Source organism: Erpetoichthys calabaricus, chromosome 5, assembly GCF_900747795.2.
Source record: "Erpetoichthys calabaricus chromosome 5, fErpCal1.3, whole genome shotgun sequence".
NCBI lineage: Eukaryota > Metazoa > Chordata > Cladistia > Polypteriformes > Polypteridae > Erpetoichthys > Erpetoichthys calabaricus.
In genome coordinates, this window is record NC_041398.2 from 247,594,200 (window position 1) to 247,611,500 (window position 17,301).

Here is a 17,301-nt window from a genome sequence, read left to right on the forward strand (position 1 = left end):
GGCGGCATGACGGCTGGCCAGAATTCGCGTGGCGGTGGCGGGGACGGCAGCAGCAGTCGCAATCTGGTTTGCACCTCGTGTCATTATGAGTGGCGGTCTTCATCTACGCAAACGGGTTTGGCACCACCATTAGCTGGAGACCGATCAGCTGAAGCCGGTACCTCACTTTCATTTTCGATCTCCAGATCACTTGCATGAGAATCGGAGTCCGACAGGTCAGAGTTCAATTCAGCGATGTTGGCACCCTGCCTGGGATTGGTTCCTGCCTTGTGCCCTGTGTTGGCTGGGATTGGCTCCAGCAGACCCCCGTGACCCTGTGTTCGGATTCAGCGGGTTGGAAAATGGATGGATGGATGGATAATATACACAAGATGTCATTTGCTTTGTGCATTCGCTTCAATCTCTCACCAGATGTCATTGTTTGCTCTTCACTACTCATCTCAGTCAAACCAACAAAGCTGACTTTCCTTCTAGCAAAGAGAGTTGAACTAAAACGTAATGGCGGGTTTTGTCACTATTTGTAGAATGACAAAAGTCGACATCCGCCCTGAAAGAGTTAAACCCAAACAACAGCAAACAGCGGTCAATAGTGCAGTCCATCAATAAATGAAATAATCCATCAAAGCCCTGTGAGCTCACTCACTGGCCATCATGCACCGCATGGCTAATTTGCATACATAATTAGCCATGTGACCAGTGTAAAGAGGAGACAAAACTAGGTCAGAAGTGTTGGGGCACCCCATAGAACTGAAATAAGAAAGAAAGGATAAGCACAAATTGTGGATGAATTGGAACTGAATTCAAAATGGCCGAACCTCCAGTCACATGGGTTCCAGGCAGGAAGGGGCGGGTCCAGGGGGAGGGGGGGCGAATAGTGGAAGTGACGTCAGTGACGGAACGGCTGTCGGGAGGAAGAGAGAAGGCGTTAGAAGACAGCGCCACCCCCTGGTTTGGCAGGCTGCCCCCTCTGTGCGCACGCACTCACACACACACACACACACACACGTGTGTGACACGAGGTAGCTCTCAAAAAGGAGTCCTCCTTACTTGTCATGATCAGGGGTACATTTTAGGGTCCTATGACTTTTTTGTGTATTAAATACCATTTTGCATATCTGTCGTTAGGGTCGCATCCTGCGTTTCTAGGGGCGTGGTCTATGGGGTCGTGACCTCATGTTCATCAGCTTGAGCGTTTGCACTAAAGCTTTATCCAATCTGCGGATTGTTAATTGATCTTTGCGTCTTTCCTGGTTTTGACTTCTTGACTGATTTTTGCCTCTTGCGTGGGTTTCGGTTGCTTCGTATGTATTTTATTTGTTTTTGCCTTTTGCGCGCAACTCCTGGTTTTGTCTCAAACAGTCCGAGCCGGGACACCCACTGTGAAATAATAATAATAACGAAACATTTCTTATGATTAAGGCATTTCTTTCTTTGTGATGGAAGAAAAAGGTGCAAAGCATCTGCACAGACAGAGCTCAAACAAAAAAAGACGCTGCGCCCGATGGAACGAGCCGCTTTGTGTGCTTCAGGATTTGAAATCTTAGGATGCAGTGATGCGTATTTTACTTACTTATTGTTAGTTTTGTGCCATTCGTTCCTTCAGCTTCTGTTGTCGCTCGAGTCATGGTGCCTCACAGCCCGGGTCCCATTTTTTTTGGGCAAAATAATCAGTCCAATATAGTTGGCAGACGCTTCCTTAGCCCTCTTGGAGACGTAAAAGACCACCGCAACGTTATACGCCATTCCAAGCTAGTTCAGGCCTTCCTTTCCCCATTGACTTCAATGCGTTTTGAAGAATTTGGCGAAGTTCCCGAACATCTCCTTAAGTTTGCTGAACTCCCGCGGGGTCCGCACATCGCTAATGGTAAACAGGTGTGACCAAAATGATCACATTTCACAATTTAAAACTTGAAAATATTTTTAACAAGCATACCTTGAGCAAGGCCCTTAATGTGAAAATTACTGCACTGGGTGCTGTACAATGGCTGACCCCCAAAGGTTATGCAAAAACGAAAAATCCATCCATCCATTATCTAACCCGCTATATCCTAACTACAGGGTTACGGGGGTCTGCTGGAGCCAATCCCAGCCAACACAGGGCACAAGGCAGGAAACAAACCCCGGGCAGGGTGCCAGCCCACCGCAGGGCACACCCACACAAACACACTAGGGACAATTTAGAATCACCAATCCACCTAACCTGCATGTCTTTGGACTGTGGGAGGAAACCCACGCAGACACGGGGAGAACATGCAAACTCCACACAGGGAGGACCCGAGAAGTGAACCTGGGTCTCCTAACTGTGAGGCAGCAGCGCTACCCACTGCGCCACCGTGCCACCCAATCAAAAATCTATTGATCTGTTTGTTGTCTGTTTGGGATAATACACTGTTTATTATCATCTAGATCAGGGGTCTCCAACTCTGGTCCTGGTGGGCCGCAGTGGCTGCAGGTTTTCATTCTCACCATCTTCATAATTAGTGAGCCGTTTTGGCTGCTGATGAACTTGTTTGGCCTTCGTTGTAATTGACGTGACTCAGACCCCTTAGTTCAGGGGTGTCCAACTCTGGTCCTGGTGGGCCGCAGTGGCTGCAGGTTTTCATTCTCACCATCTTCTTAATCAGTGAGCCATTTTGGCTGCTGATGAACTTGTTTGGCCTTCGTTGTAATTGACGTGACTCAGATCCCTTAGTTCAGGGGTGTCCAGCTCTGGTCCTGGTGGGCCGCAGTGGCTACAAGTTTTCATTCTAACCCTTTTCCTAATCAGTGTCCAGTTTTCACTGCTAATTAACTCCTTTTCCATTCCATGTAATGGCCGTGTTTTTAAAGATTCTGTCCTCCGAATTGATTTGTTTCTTCATTAAGTGGCAGCCAAACAGAAATAAGACGTGAAACGAGCCGACAGATGAGCAGCTAAACTGGGGCTTCAACCTCCAGTCACTTTCACTCCAACCGATCTCTTAATGAGAAGCCAGCTCTTGCGGTTAATTAAAGCTGTTGTTGAATATCAGGACTTGTTGCTGCTCTTATTCGGCCACAGCAGACTGTTGATCTTCTGTTTTTTCCAAGACCACCGTCAAGATGTTTGGGTGACCTGAGCAGACCAGCATTACCGAGACCTTCACCTGTCTTTATTTTCAGGTTAGCTTGTCTCATTATTGTTTGGCTGCACATTCAGGAAAAAGAAACAATTAAAGCAGGGGTGTCCTGCTCTGGTCTTGGTGGGCTACAGTGGCTGCAGGTTTTCATTCTCACCATCTTCTTAATCAGTGAGCCATTTTGGCTGCTGATGAACTTGTTTGGCCTTCGTTGTAATTGACGTGACTCAGATCCCTTAGTTCAGGGGTGTCCAGCTCTGGTCCTGGTGGGCCGCAGTGGCTGCAGGTTTTCCTTCTTACCATCTTCTCAATTAGTGAGTCGTTGTTGCTGCTGATTTACTTGTTTTGCCCTCATTTTAATGGACGTGACTCAGACCCCTCAGTTGTTTCCTTCTCCTTAATGAGCAGCCAAACAATAAGGAGACACAAAACAAGACCAGCTAACCTGACAATAAAGAGAGGTGAAGGTCTCAGTCATGTTGGACTCCTCAGGTCACCAGTATATCTGGATGGTGGTCTTAGAAAAAACAGAAAATCAACAGTTTTGGAAATGTCTGCTGTGGCAGAATGAGAGCAGCAACAAGCCGTGGAATTAAATAACGAGTTTAATTAACAGCAAGCATCGGCTTCTCATTAAGAAACTGGTTGGAGTGAAACTGACTGGAGTTTGAAGCCCCAGTTTAGCTGGTCATCTGTCGGCTCGTTTCACGTCTCATTTCTGTTTGGCTGCCATTTAATGAAGAAAAGAATCAATTCAGAGGACTGAATCCTTAAAAACGGGGCTATTAAAATGAAGGCAAAAGGAGTTAATTAGCAGTGAAAAGTGGACACTGATTAGGAAAAGGGTTAGAATGAAAAGCTGCAGCCACTGCGGCCCACCAGGACCAGAGTTGGAGACCCCTGCTATACATGGTTTTATGTATTTTCATCTGTAATGAGAAGTCACATCTCGCCTGAAGAAGGACCCTGAGTCGCCTCGAAAGCTTTGCATGTTGTAATCTTTTAGTCATTTGCTCGACTTCTCATGACATCCGTGATGGCTACACGGTACAACACTCTTGTGTTTTTATCTTTCCTGTGCTTTTAGGACCGAACTTTAAGCCAAGCTGCAGTAAAGGAGAGAAATATTTAGAATTCATCCCCATTAATCTTCACACTCAGAGGATGAGAGTCCAGTGTCCCAGGACAAAAGGTAAGACGTGTCACTCGCCGCACCTTTCGTCCCCGTTATGTCACCATCTGTGCTTTAAGTGCTAAAAACACGTGAATTGAATTTGTGTATTTGTTAAGTGCACAGACTGCATCCTCCTTGGCTGTGGTAGCCGATGGCGGTTGACCGACGTTTAAGGAGGGGTGTCCAGTCCTTGGGGTGCTTCTGTGAAATTCAGCAAGAAGCAGGATGTACAAAATGACAAGATAATAAAATAGACCCCCACCCTGTGGTGCTATTTCAGCCAGGGTCCCCCGCTTATCTGGGGGTTCAAATATTTACTTTACATCATCTTTGTTCATGTTAATATTGTGAATTATGTTCAAAAAAATTGATATTACTTATGTATTTTATTAGTTAGGGGACTTGTTTGGTTTCTTTGTGTTTGAGCCACCTTTGTTCTGTTCTATGCGTTTTTGTTGAGTAGTTCCCTAAGAGGCGGGGCCACCTGCCAATCAACACCAGTAGCTGCCCCCCCATGCCTTATAAAAGCAGAGAGTCTCCCACAATTCCTGGCGGTTCATTTTGAATGCACTAGGAAGTTGGTGAGGTTTACTTATGTTTCTGATATCCTTTTGCTGATTTGATGAACTGAATTTTTGTCCATTTTGCCGTTGTTTTTTTGGACCCCGGCTTCCCCTTGTTGGCATCTCCTTCTTGCCTTGTGTGCTCTACAGATCTTTATCTACTTAACCGAGCATTTTTCTTCACAATAAATTATCTTTTATTTTATACAAAAAAAAATCAGCATGGTCCTTCTCATATCTAGCTGGGGTTTTTGACAGGATTTCCTCCTCTAGTGGCCATTTCTGGAACATTTCAGGACTTATTTGTTTTTGAGACTCCCGAGTTCATAACACCGACCCCATGATTAACAGGGCATGCTGAAACTTGGAGTTTAGTGGCTCAGCCCTGTTGGGTTCTGGCTCATTCCGCCCAACAAAGCAAACCTTGGCTTTCATTGTTATTTTGATTACTGGTCACTAAAACAAAGCTCAGCCTTTTTGGCTTGCGATTGGACGCGGGCGCTCTCACGTTTTGGTTTTGACCCTCACTTTGTCTTGTCTCGGTTCTTCCTCCCGTGCCTCACTCCTGTTTTCTGACGGAGTGCCCTTTTTGCAGTTGGTACACAATAGCAGATGCCATCTTCCGGAGACTGGCTAGTTTTACAGCTCTTGGCACTGCAGCTGCGTCAGTTGCCCTCACTCGGTGGCTTCTCGGAGTTGCAGGTGGAAAAGGAGAGATAGCTGGGGTGAGTGCCCCCTCATGTCCTGGACTGGTATCGTGTACCTCAACAGAGAGTCAGGTAGGTGATTCCACAGGCCCACGTGTGTGATGAAGCTTAAATGGGTTGCTAGAATATTTTAATGAAACCAGCAGCGCCACCTGTCAAAGACACGGAATCACCTCTCCTCTGTATTCACGTGTGTCTGAACCTCTCGTTATTTTTGTGGCGCCTTTCTTTTACACTGCCCATCTTTGAAGGAGACTCAATCAGCAGGCCTCCCTTTACTCCTCCTTGTGTGTCTCACACTCAGACTTTCTCTTTTGATCGCCTCATCAAAGCCAAACTGACCAATCACATTTCTGTAACCGACAGGATTGACCAATCACAACAAAGCCAAACTAACCCATCTTACCAAAGCCAACCTAACCGATCATATTTGTAGAAATGGCAGGACTGACCAATCACACCAAAGCCAAACTAAACAATCACCTTCTTCTATAATACCCTACTGTGGCTGTCCGTCTGTCTGTCCAGGATTTTAAATCACCTGTAGCTCACAAACCGTTTGAGCTATTCACCTGAAATTTGATACACATACACTATGTGACGTCTACTGTCCTCTTTCAGGGTGATGATTGACCTCCAAGGTTATTCCTCTTTTTATTTTTATTTTATTTTATTGTAGAATCAACTCTCGGCAGAGGCCAGCAGGGTGGCGCATGCGTACGGGCGCTGTTCTCATCCCTACCACCTCGCCATCACGTCCCCTACCTCTTCATATCTTAAATCATTCTTGAGGCAGAGTGAAGACTTAAGTGCCAGCTTAAGTGAAAAATTAAAGAAAACGTACTAAGTACAGTAATTGCAACACAAACACTGACTTGATCAGTTTTAACTCGAAAAGATGCCAACGAAAGAAGAGAAGAAGTGGGCCGCTAGGGTAAAGAAGACGAGAGCTGTTCAGGAAGCAGCAAGTGCATCAACCTCTGAGCAAACAAATGATAAACATAAAGAGAAAGAGGAGGAAAACTATAAGTCAAGTGCATTCACTGCACGTTATCGTTATAGCAGTCCGCCATTACTGATATTGCTATAAAGGACAGGATGACCCAATCACATTGCAATCAAACTAACCAATCACATTTCTAGAACTTACCATACGGACCAATCACACCAAAGCCAAACTAATTGGTGGGGGGTCCCCATTCAAGCCCATTGTGTGTGGAAATCTGCAAACTCTATGAAATACTCTCACTGGCCACTTTATTAGGTACACCTTGCTAGCACCGGGTTGGACCCCCTTTGGCCTTCAGAACTGTTGTAATTCTTCATGGCATAGACTGGACAAGGTGCTGGAAATGTTGCTCAGGGATTGTGGTCCACATTGACATGATAGCGTCACGCCGTTGCTGCAGATTTGTCAGCTGCACATTCATGATGTGGATCTCCTGTTCCACCACATCTTAAAGGTGCTTTACTGGATTGAGATCTGGTGACTACGGAGGCCATTAGAGTCCAGTGAGCTCCTTGTCATGTTCTGGACACCAGTTTGAGATGATCTGAGCTTTGTCACATGGCGTGTTATCCTGCTGGAAGTGCCTATCAGAAGGTGGGGACACTGCGGTCATAAAGAGATGGACATGGTCAGCAGTAATACTCAGGTAGGCTGTGGCATTTAAATGACGCTCAGTTGGTACTAAGGAGCCCAAAGTGTGCCAAGTACCAGTTTGAGATGATCTGAGCTTTGTCACATGGTGTGTTATCCTGCTGGAAGTGACCATCAGAAGGTGGGGACACTGTGGTCATAAAGGGGTGGACATGGTCAGCAGTAATACTCAGGTAGGCTGTGGCATTTAAATGACACTCAGTTGGTACTAAGGAGCCCAAAGTGTGCCAAGTAAATATCCCCCAGTCCATTACACCACCATTACCAGTCTGAACCGTTGATCCAAAGCAGGATGGATCCCTGCTTAAATGTTGTTGAAACCCACCATCTGAATGTCGCAGCAGAAATTGAGACTCGTCAGACCAGGTGACATTTTTCCAGTCTCCTATTGTCCAATTTTGCTGAGCCCATGTGACTGGTGGCCTCAGTTGCCTGTTCTTAGCTGACAGGAGTGTCACCCGCTGTGGTCTCCTGCTGCTGTAGCCCACCATCTGCTTCAAGGTCTGATGTGTTGTGTGTTCAGAGCTGCTCTTCTGCACACCTCGGTTGTCACGAGTGCTTATTTGGGTTCCTGTTGTCTTTCTGTTAGCTCAGACCAGTCTGGCCATCTCCTCAGACCTCTGGTTATTTTCCCTTTTTCAGACCCTTCTCTGACATTAACCTGCGTCCAGCCCTGTAAGGAGGTCCTCGAACATGCAGTGAAAACTCGTGGTCTGGTAGCAGGATTTCATTTGAACTAGCATTGTGCTGAGGTGTCACCCATTGGACAACGGCACTCGGGTCCAGATTTGGAATCCTGTGGTACTTCTCTGTGTGGTGGGTGCAGCAATGCGCTGTGTCAGTGTAGGCTTCTTCTGTAAATGGATGGAGATGGTTGTGCATGAAAATCCCAGTAGAGCAGCCCATCTGTCACGTTCAAAGTCACTTCAGTCCCCTTTCTTCCTCATTCTGGTGCTCAGTTTGAACTTCAGCAGCTCGTCTTGAGGTCTACAGGCGGAGCATTGAGTTGCTGCCACGTGATTGGCTGATTAGATATTTGCGTTAACAAGCCGTTGGGCAGGTGTACCTAATAAAGTGGCCGGATTTTTTTTCTCGGCCATCAGTGCACGCAACGGGGTTGGGGGGGGGGGGGTTGCTATGGGGTCTGTTATAGTGGTGGAGTGTCCCTTTGAGGCCTGTGTGTCCATTTCAAACCAGTGTGCTCTTTTTAAATGTTTCCGTTACTCCATTTTGACATTTCAGTTCTAGGCCGGCACGCCCCCTAGTGGCGCTGTCATTGTCACTTGATCTCGCTGGATATTTGCCTCAGCGGACAGGGCGTGCTGTTCTTCCAGCGTGACATTTGTCTTGAGGATGTGCGAGCAGATGCCTGCCAGATGATGCTGCTTCTTATTTTTAGAGCCCGTTAGGATGCACAGATGAGGTTGTTGACAGCGGAAAGATGAATGACCCATGAAACGCCCCCCTTTATTTATTTATTTTTTTTCTCTGATGTGGTTAATAGAACTCGAGTCTAACAGGCCGTCCCGGAGAGCTAAATACGCCCGGCAGCATGAAGCTAACTGGCCGCAGTGAAGAGTCCTCAGCTCTGTGCGTGCGCTTTATTCAAAGGCAATGCCTCACACTTGTGTGCCAAGCCCACCGCGCTTTTCGCCGACTGATGGATCGTTTCTGTCCAATTTCTTTGGATTGCATTAGTAGATAAGGCCAGACAAAATTAAATATTATATGCTTGAGTGGACAGCACGGCCAGAAAACCGATAATAACACGCATGGCCTTAGCCTGGCACTAGGGGTGGGGGGCGTTTATTTGCACATTTTTCCCCGGCCCGCCTTTGAATACTTCCCTTCTTTTCAGTTTATTTAGCTTATCGCCGCTTTTCGAATTTACTTTTTATCTAAAGGAGTGACAGCATTTTCGGCTGCTGTCAGCATTCGCTTGATTTACATTGTACAGTAAATCAAATTGAAAATCGAGTTAAGCCAACAGAGTGGGCAGCCCCAACATATTGAACACCGTTTAGTTCATTACAGGATTGCTGGGTGGGCAGCGATTTGAAGGGGGAGGGGGGGGTGAGCCTGGTGAACCTAATCCGACAGCTCTAATAAACACATGGCAGCTCCTGGATGGGGCTTTTTTTACATTCTCGTATGGAATCGTGAAAAATCTGACCTCGAGGTTTTAATGAATATTGACGTTTTACACCTTCCTGGGTACGAAAATATCAGTTGTGAAATGTAGTAGTGAAACGGGACAAGGTTTACAAATCAATATAAAAAAAAGAATAATAATTCTGGCCAAGCGGACTATAGGTGCGCTCAAACGTCAAACATCACCACTGTATCTGATCGCGTTCACCTCTGACTGGAGAGCGTCCCCCCCCCGCATGGAGAAAAGAGCATGTGGCCGCGATATCTCAGCCAATCAGCAGCTACCCTCTAAAACACACGTAGTTGCGATCCCCCTCTCTCAAAAACGTAAAACGTTACTCCTTAAAAATTTTTTGATGATAATGTCTGCTGAGCAAGCAGGCATCGCTGGTTAAGGCAAGGCGAGGTACACACCAAAACGCAGAGGTACAGCAACTCGAACTGGGGCCGGCGCGTGAGTGAAGATGGCCCCGCCCCCTACTCCTGACGTCAGGCTTCCGCCTCCCCTCGGCCCGCGAACACAGATACATTGCGCGATGTGAGAGGTCACAAAATCAACCGGAATGTTCAAGCAAATTACACTGGTCTACAAAAAAATACTTTTTGTTTGCAACTGGGAACTTCAGAGCTGCTCTCAAGTACAGTATTAGGTTTTTTTACACTGATTCCATATATGAAATCGGAATTAAGATAGCACATCAGATTTTTGAGATCCACATCATTACCGTTTTTACACTTATATCAACACGATATCTAGAGTTTGGACTCTGTCCCACCAAAATTGTTTGAATGTGTTTATTCTGAAAACAAACCAGAAGACGATACCAGAGACACGTTAAAGCATATTTATATCAATTTATCTAAGGTGACCAGAATTTTTTGGGCCAATCCGGGGAGGGGGGGGGGGGGGCTAGAATCAACAGATCACGAGTAAGGACTCTAAACACTACAGAGTACAAAGCGAAAGCTTATCACGTGATTTCTCGCCAAAGTTGCAGGATGCGGTAAAGCATAACCTCCGTCAAAACACCGCGCATGCGCGCCGAGTTCAAATTATCGTGGTGATGAGATACGTTCAAAAAAGTGAACCAGCTGAAACCGGGGACGAAATCTTAAAACGGGGACATGTTTCTGAGTGGGGACAGTTGTCCCCGGAAAACGGGGACGGATGGTCACCTTAATTTATCTATAATAATAAAAGGCAAAGCCCTCACTGACTGACTGACTGACTCACTCACTCACTGACTGACTCATCACTAATTCTCCAACTTCCCGTGTAGGTGGAAGGCTGAAATTTGGCAGGCTCATTCCTTACAGCTTATTTACAAAAGTTAGGCAGGTTTCATTTCGAAATTCAAAGCGTAATGGTCATAACTGGAACATATTTTTTGTCCATACACTGTAATGGAGGAGGCGGAGTCACGTATCGCGTCATCACGCCTCCTACGTAATCACGTGAACTAAAAACAAGGAAGACATTTACAGCACGAGTCACACGCGGGAACGAAGGTAAATGACGTTAATTTTTGACTGTCTTTTAATACTGTGTAAGCATACATATTAACACATGTGCAATTAAACGTGTGCATTTACGGGGTGATTTCTCAGGCTTAAAAGCTCACCTTTTATCAAACGCGGGAAGAAAGGTAACTGACGTTGTTCACTGTTTTTTAATACTGTGTAACCATACATATTAACACATGTCCAATTAAACGTGTGCATTTACGGGGTGATTTCTCAGGCTTAAAAGCTCGCCTTTTACTAAAAAGGTAAATGCAAAACTATTTTCAATCAGTTTATTGAAACGCTCCCGTTAAGGATTGAAATAACATATTCGTGAGATAAAAGAACGAAGTAGGGGGAAATGGAGGAACAGCCGCAAACAGCGAAGAGCAAAAAATTAATTAAACAATTGAGAACGGAGCGAGTTAAGCATACAAGCATGTTCATAAGGGAAACAAAGCACGGTGTAAAACGTAAGTTTAAATTAAGTTTATAGAAACGCTCCCGCTGCGGATTGCAATAACATATTCGCGAGATAAAAGTTTAATGAGAAGACACGAGGTATAAACGAACCACACGCCGTGGCGCAACGTTAGGGGCAACAGTTTCAACCATTCTATGATCTGCTTCTCGCAACTGAAAGACGGCACATGGCGGATGTTAGCCGACTTGCTGACCGCAACGTTAGGGGCTTCAACTATGGCGCTGACGCCACATCTCAGTGCCAACACTTTCCAGACTCTACTTAAAACACACGCCCTCCTCACTGGACAGTTAAAAACACCAATCAAACTAACGATGACATTAAGTATTACCCAATCAAAAGTAGGAAAGGAGGCATCTTCATAAAATGCGTGTGGGATGATTTGCATGAGACGCTGCTTTAAAAAAAAAATGATACAAAAAATACGGGATAAATCCCATCCAGTATTGATTCAAAACGGGACGCGCAATTTCATTCTCAAACGCGGCACGATTCCGTATTTTAAAGGACGGGTGGCAACCCTACAGTGCCAGGTAACCACCCATACAATCAGATTGTGATTCAGACTAGGAATGCAATGAATGTAATTACCCCGATCTACATACAAGGCGAAAGTCTTGCAACATTCAAAGATGATGGTTTGGGATAAGTACACCATACACCATAAAAGAGCTTATGAAGCCTTGAACCGAAAAAAGCAAGATCTCAGAGATCGTAAAAAAAAAAATAGGAGGTAATGTCATTTTACTAGCTGTAGATTTTAGTCAAACATTACCAGTTATTCCACGAGGGAGACCAGCAGATGAACTCAACGCGTGTTTAATATCCATGCTTCTCCCACGCTCGGTTATATGTCGCGTGTTCTCGGGTAGGTGCACCAAAAAATATCGGTTTTCCATCACCTTTATATATTGATGAAATCATTCCCCATACTCATCGCTGACATCGCTTAGATTTGGTGGAAAAAATCGAGATGAGAATGTAAAAAATGCATCTCCAGTAACAATCGGGCTCCCGTAAGCTGATATACTTTCAGCAGGTTCTCCACAAGCTCAGCATAATTCTCTGCTCTGTGACTGTCAAGAAAATTCTGGACAACCTGCACGAATGGTGCAGAATGCCTGGACAAACTGGTGAGGAAGGCAGGCTTCATTGTAGGCATGGAGCTGGACAGTCTGACATCTGTGGCAGAGTGACGGGCGCTCAGCAGGCTCCTATCAATTATGGAGAATCCACTGCATCCACTGAACAGGATCATCTCCAGACAGAGGAGCAGCTTCAGCGACAGAATGAGGGTCCTGATTCAGTTGGTTTCAGTTTCCTTTTAAACTCCACATCAAGCATCAGTTCACGGATTTCAGGGCCAACAAAAACACCTTCCTTAATTTTAGCTTCACTTTTCTCGAGACCAAATTATTTCGTAAATGCTGAAACGCATCGCCTTTACTGTCCAGTCACCCTTAGTTGTCCAAGACCTGGAACATCCATCCATCCATCCATTTTCCAACCCGCTGAATCCAAACACAGGGTCGTGGGACATCATAACTAAAAAATGGGATGAGTCAGCAAATGAAATTTGTTATGAAGTATCTTGCAAATTAGAGCCAACTTCATTCAAAGGACAACTATAGACATCTATATGAAGTGTTTTACTTCATTATTTCGTTCATATGTGCCATCCTTTAGATCAAAATAACAACACTATGCATGCTGCAATGTATTTTACTAATAGCCACTGCGAGAGGTATAATATACTTTTACAGTCATATGAAAAAGTTTGGGAACCCCTCTTAATTCTTTGGATTTTTGTTTCTCATTGTCTGAGCTTTCAATTTAATATCTGACATGCCTTATGGACACAGTAGGATTTCAGCAGTGACATGAAGTTTATCGGACTAACAGAAAATATGCAATATGCATCATAACAAAATTAGACAGGTGCATAAATGTGGGCACCCCACCAGAGATATGACATCAATACTTAGTTGAGCCTCCTTTTGGCCTCTAGACGCTGCCCTCGGGCAGGCTGTGGGGCACCCTGCTCAGGTGCTCGTACTGGCCGTTATTCGGCTCCGCGTGTGCTCACCCCCGTCGCACCTCACAGCGCACACCCGCCAGGACCACGGCAGCGCCTTCTTCACGACCATTCTTTAATTTAAGCTGCCTCACTAATACCTTTAAAAAATAGAAAAGTTCTGGTTTAGAGCTACTGCACCTCAGGTTCGCGCATCGCCACACGCCTTTCCTTAGTGACCCCCCTGCAAATCCAAGGTGCTTTACAAATACCAAACGAGACAATAAGATCAGTGCCCATCGCTGATGCTCTGTGTACCTTTCACCACATCAGGGCATATCCAGCACTTACATTGCAGAACTTCAAATATAAGTGTCATTTTATATAGCGCCTTTCCTCAGTGACCACCCTCCCATGGTGCCATATAGTATCGCTGGTTCCTTTACTCATCCCTGCTGCGGAGTGTGTCTGTCTGTCTCCTTATGCATGTCACTCACTGGTCAGCACTTGCACTGCAGACATTAGAAAAGCGAGTGTCATTTTATATAGCGCCTTTCCTCAGTGACCACCCTCCCATGGTGCCATATAGTATAGCCAGTTCCTTTACTCAACCCTGCTGCGATGTGTGTGTCCTTATGCATGTCACTCACTGGTCAGCACTTGCACTACAGACATTAGAAAAGCGAGCGTCATTTTATATAGCGCCTTTACTTAGTGACCACCCTCCCAAGGTACCATATAGTATTGCTGGTTCCTTTACTCATCCCTGGTGCACTGTGTGTGTCCTTATGCATGTCACTCACTGGTCTGCACTTGCACTATAGACATTTACAAAGCGAGTGTCATTTTATATAGCGCCTTTACTTAGTGACCACCCTCCCAAGGAGCTTCACAAGCCCAGTCTCCCTCGGTGCCCCTAACCAGGTAACTTCCACTGCCAGTGCAGAGGGCTTTGCGTTCTGAAGGTTTCACTCGAGGCTGGCGCTTGGCAGTTGCTGTAGGTGGCAGGTGGCACAGGTCAGACATTCGTTCGGCGCATATTGATGTGAACTTCACGGTTTATCCCTGTGGTGTTTTTATTTTTTTATGAATTTATTCAACAGATTTCTTGAGCAGTGGACCACAGCACCGGCAAGCCAGGACGAGCACCATCTTGGTGACTGTAGCTTTGTCTATTCTCACTGCCTGTAAGCCGATGAGCCGTGCCAAACACCTCGGGCTGCCAGGGCACCATCGTGACCACAGTGGCACCCTGCAATCACATTCCATTATTAAGGATCTCAAAATTGTAAAAGGGGGTGGGCAAACACTGTGGGGTAGTGTTCATTACGAAAGGCGCTACATAAAATAAAGTCTCGGGGGTGAACTGATGAAAGGCCTAATGCGCTGACTCGCAGGGACCATCGGGTGAATTGGTCTTCACATCCAATTTGCATTCTTAATGTGACAGCAAATAAGATAACCGGAGATTTACTCCAGGTGCTGGGAATCGTCGAGGGCATTGGCACGGCACAGCCAACAGATTTCTTCCAGCTGAATGGTGACACAGGTGGAAATGAAGTGTAATTAAGATGGAAAAGGGGAAGTGTTCATTCATCCTCTCGGAATCTGACGCAAACTGCCCAGCCGTGTCACTGAAGCCGATTTTTTCCCTGCCGTTTTCGAAGAGCTGACAGTGGGAGACTCTTGGATGAGTTAGGAGTCGATGGAATTTTACAAGGAAAAATGAGCTGCAGAGTGCTGGAGGAGGGGGAAAAAGGCGGGGTTTATACTTAACGTGGCGGAAATGACATCGGACATCTGGGCACGCCCCCAGAATTTGAATACAAACCCATCACTAGTTAGGGGCCTGACCTTGGTTATAGCAGGGGGGCTCCTGCCAGTGATCATGCAATATGAGTCACGTCAGGCTTCTTGCCTTTACGTTTATTTAGCAGACTTTTTTATCTTGAGCAACTTAACAATGGAGGTCCAGGTAATCGAGTCTGGGGGACTGTTTGGGGACAAGTGTGACAGGACAAGGTGACAAAGTGGATCAGCCCAAGTGAAGAGCTCAAAACAACAATCCAGCGAGTTGGACTCCCTTAGTTACAAGAACCTGTCAAACCCATCAAACGAGAGGGTCTTCAAAGGCTTCTTCAACTTGTTGCTGAGGGAGCCACCTGTTCAAAAGGAGGTGGGCAGCTCGTGTTCACCCATATGCTACAGTGTCTTAGGGGCGATCAGCCATCACTGCAATCTACATGGGGGTAAGGAACCGTATATAAATTATTATTGGGGGGTGGATTGTAATTTTGTCAATGTGGCCCACTTCCAAGTCCTAGCCGTGAAGCACTGTTGTCTTCACACGTCTACTGGTGGCACCCTGGCAGCTGAAGTGGCCAGTCGGAATTGAACCTCCTGCCTTGTACATCTCATCTCATCCCATGTCATGAACCTCCTGCCTTGTATATCCCATGTCATTTCATCATCTTCATTTTTCATTTTTATTGGTGGTCCCTGGAAGTTGAAGTGGCCTGTCTCATGAACCTCCCACCTTCTATATCCCATTTCATCTCATCATCATCTTCAATTTTCATTTTTAATGGTGGATCTCTAGCAATTGAAGTGGCCTGTGGGAATTGAACCTCCCACCTTGTACATCTCATCTCATGAACCTTCTTCCATGAACCTTCCACCTTGTCTATCCCATCTCACCTCATCATCTTCAATTTTCATTTTTATTGATGAATCTCTGGCAGCTGAAGTGGCCGGTGGGGAACTGAACCTCCTACCTTGTACATCTCATCTCATCCCATGTCATGAACCTCTCGCCTTGTATATCCCATGTCATTTCATCATTTTCATTTTTATTGGTGGTCCCTGGAAGCTGAAGTGGCCTGTGGGAATGAAACCTCCCACCTTGTAAACCTCATCTCATCTCATTTCATCTCATGAGCCTTCTTCCTTGAACATCTCATCTCATGAACCTCCCACCTTGTATATCCCATCTTATCTCATCCTCTTTGTCAATTTTAATTTTTACTAGTGGTCCCTGGAAGCTGAAGTGGACTGTGGGAATTGAACCTCCCGCCTTGTACATCTCATCTCATGAACTTTCTTCCATGAACCTTCCACCTTGTCTATCCCATCTCACCTCATCGTCTTCTTCAATTTTCATTTTTACTGATGTATCTCTGGCAGCTGAAGAGGCCTGTGGGAATTTAACCACCTGCCTTGTACATCTCATCTTATCCCATCTCATGAACTTCCCACCTTGTCTAGCCCATGTCATCTCATCATCTTCGTCAATTATTATTTTTGGTGATGTATCTCTGGCAGCTGAAGTGGCCTGTGGGAATTGAACCACCTGCCTTGTACATCTTATCTTATCTCATGAACATCCCACCTTGTATACCCCATCTCATCTCATCATTTTCGTCAATTTTCATTTTTACTGGTGGATCTCTAGCAGTTGAAGTGGCCTGTGGGAATTGAACCTCCCGTCTTGTACATCTCATCTCAATAACCTTCTTCCATGAACCTTCCACCTTGTCTATCTCATCTCTTCTCATCATCTTCTTCAGTTTTCATTTTTACTGGTGGTCCCTGGGGGCTAAAGAGGCCTATGGGTTTGAACCACCTGCATTGTACATCTCATCTTGGCTCATCTCATCTTCTTCTTCTTCACTTTTTCTGGAAACTGCTGTGGTGGCATCTGGCCAAGCAGGTCATCCCAGACTTCCCTGTCCTCAGCCGCACATTCCAGCTTTTCCTGTGGAATTCCTAGGACTTGCCAAGTTAGCTGAGACATATGGTCCCTCCAATGTGTTCCGGGTCTGCTGTAGAGTCTTCCTGCTGAGTGGGACGGGTGTGGAGTAGCTCATGGGGTGACCTGCTTAGGATGTGCCCAAACCACCTCAACTGGCATTTCTCGATCTGGAGGAGCAGCAACTCTTATCTCTGAG

At 45.7% G+C, this 17,301-nt stretch overlaps 2 protein-coding genes across 6 annotated transcripts in view; one reads left to right on the plus strand and one right to left on the minus strand.

Moving 5' to 3' along the window:
• Window positions 1-17,301, plus strand: part of inpp4b (inositol polyphosphate-4-phosphatase type II B) — a 533,162-nt gene that overhangs the window by 323,834 nt on the left and 192,027 nt on the right. For all 5 annotated transcript variants that reach the window (XM_051928128.1, XM_051928130.1, XM_051928129.1 and 2 more), the window contains one exon: window positions 4,186-4,290. In XM_051928128.1, the coding sequence (XP_051784088.1) occupies window positions 4,186-4,290 (105 nt within the window). The remainder of the gene's footprint in view (window positions 1-4,185; window positions 4,291-17,301) is intronic.
• LOC114652371 (interleukin-15-like) overlaps window positions 1-17,301 on the minus strand; it is a 523,178-nt gene that overhangs the window by 162,732 nt on the left and 343,145 nt on the right. The window lies entirely within an intron of this gene.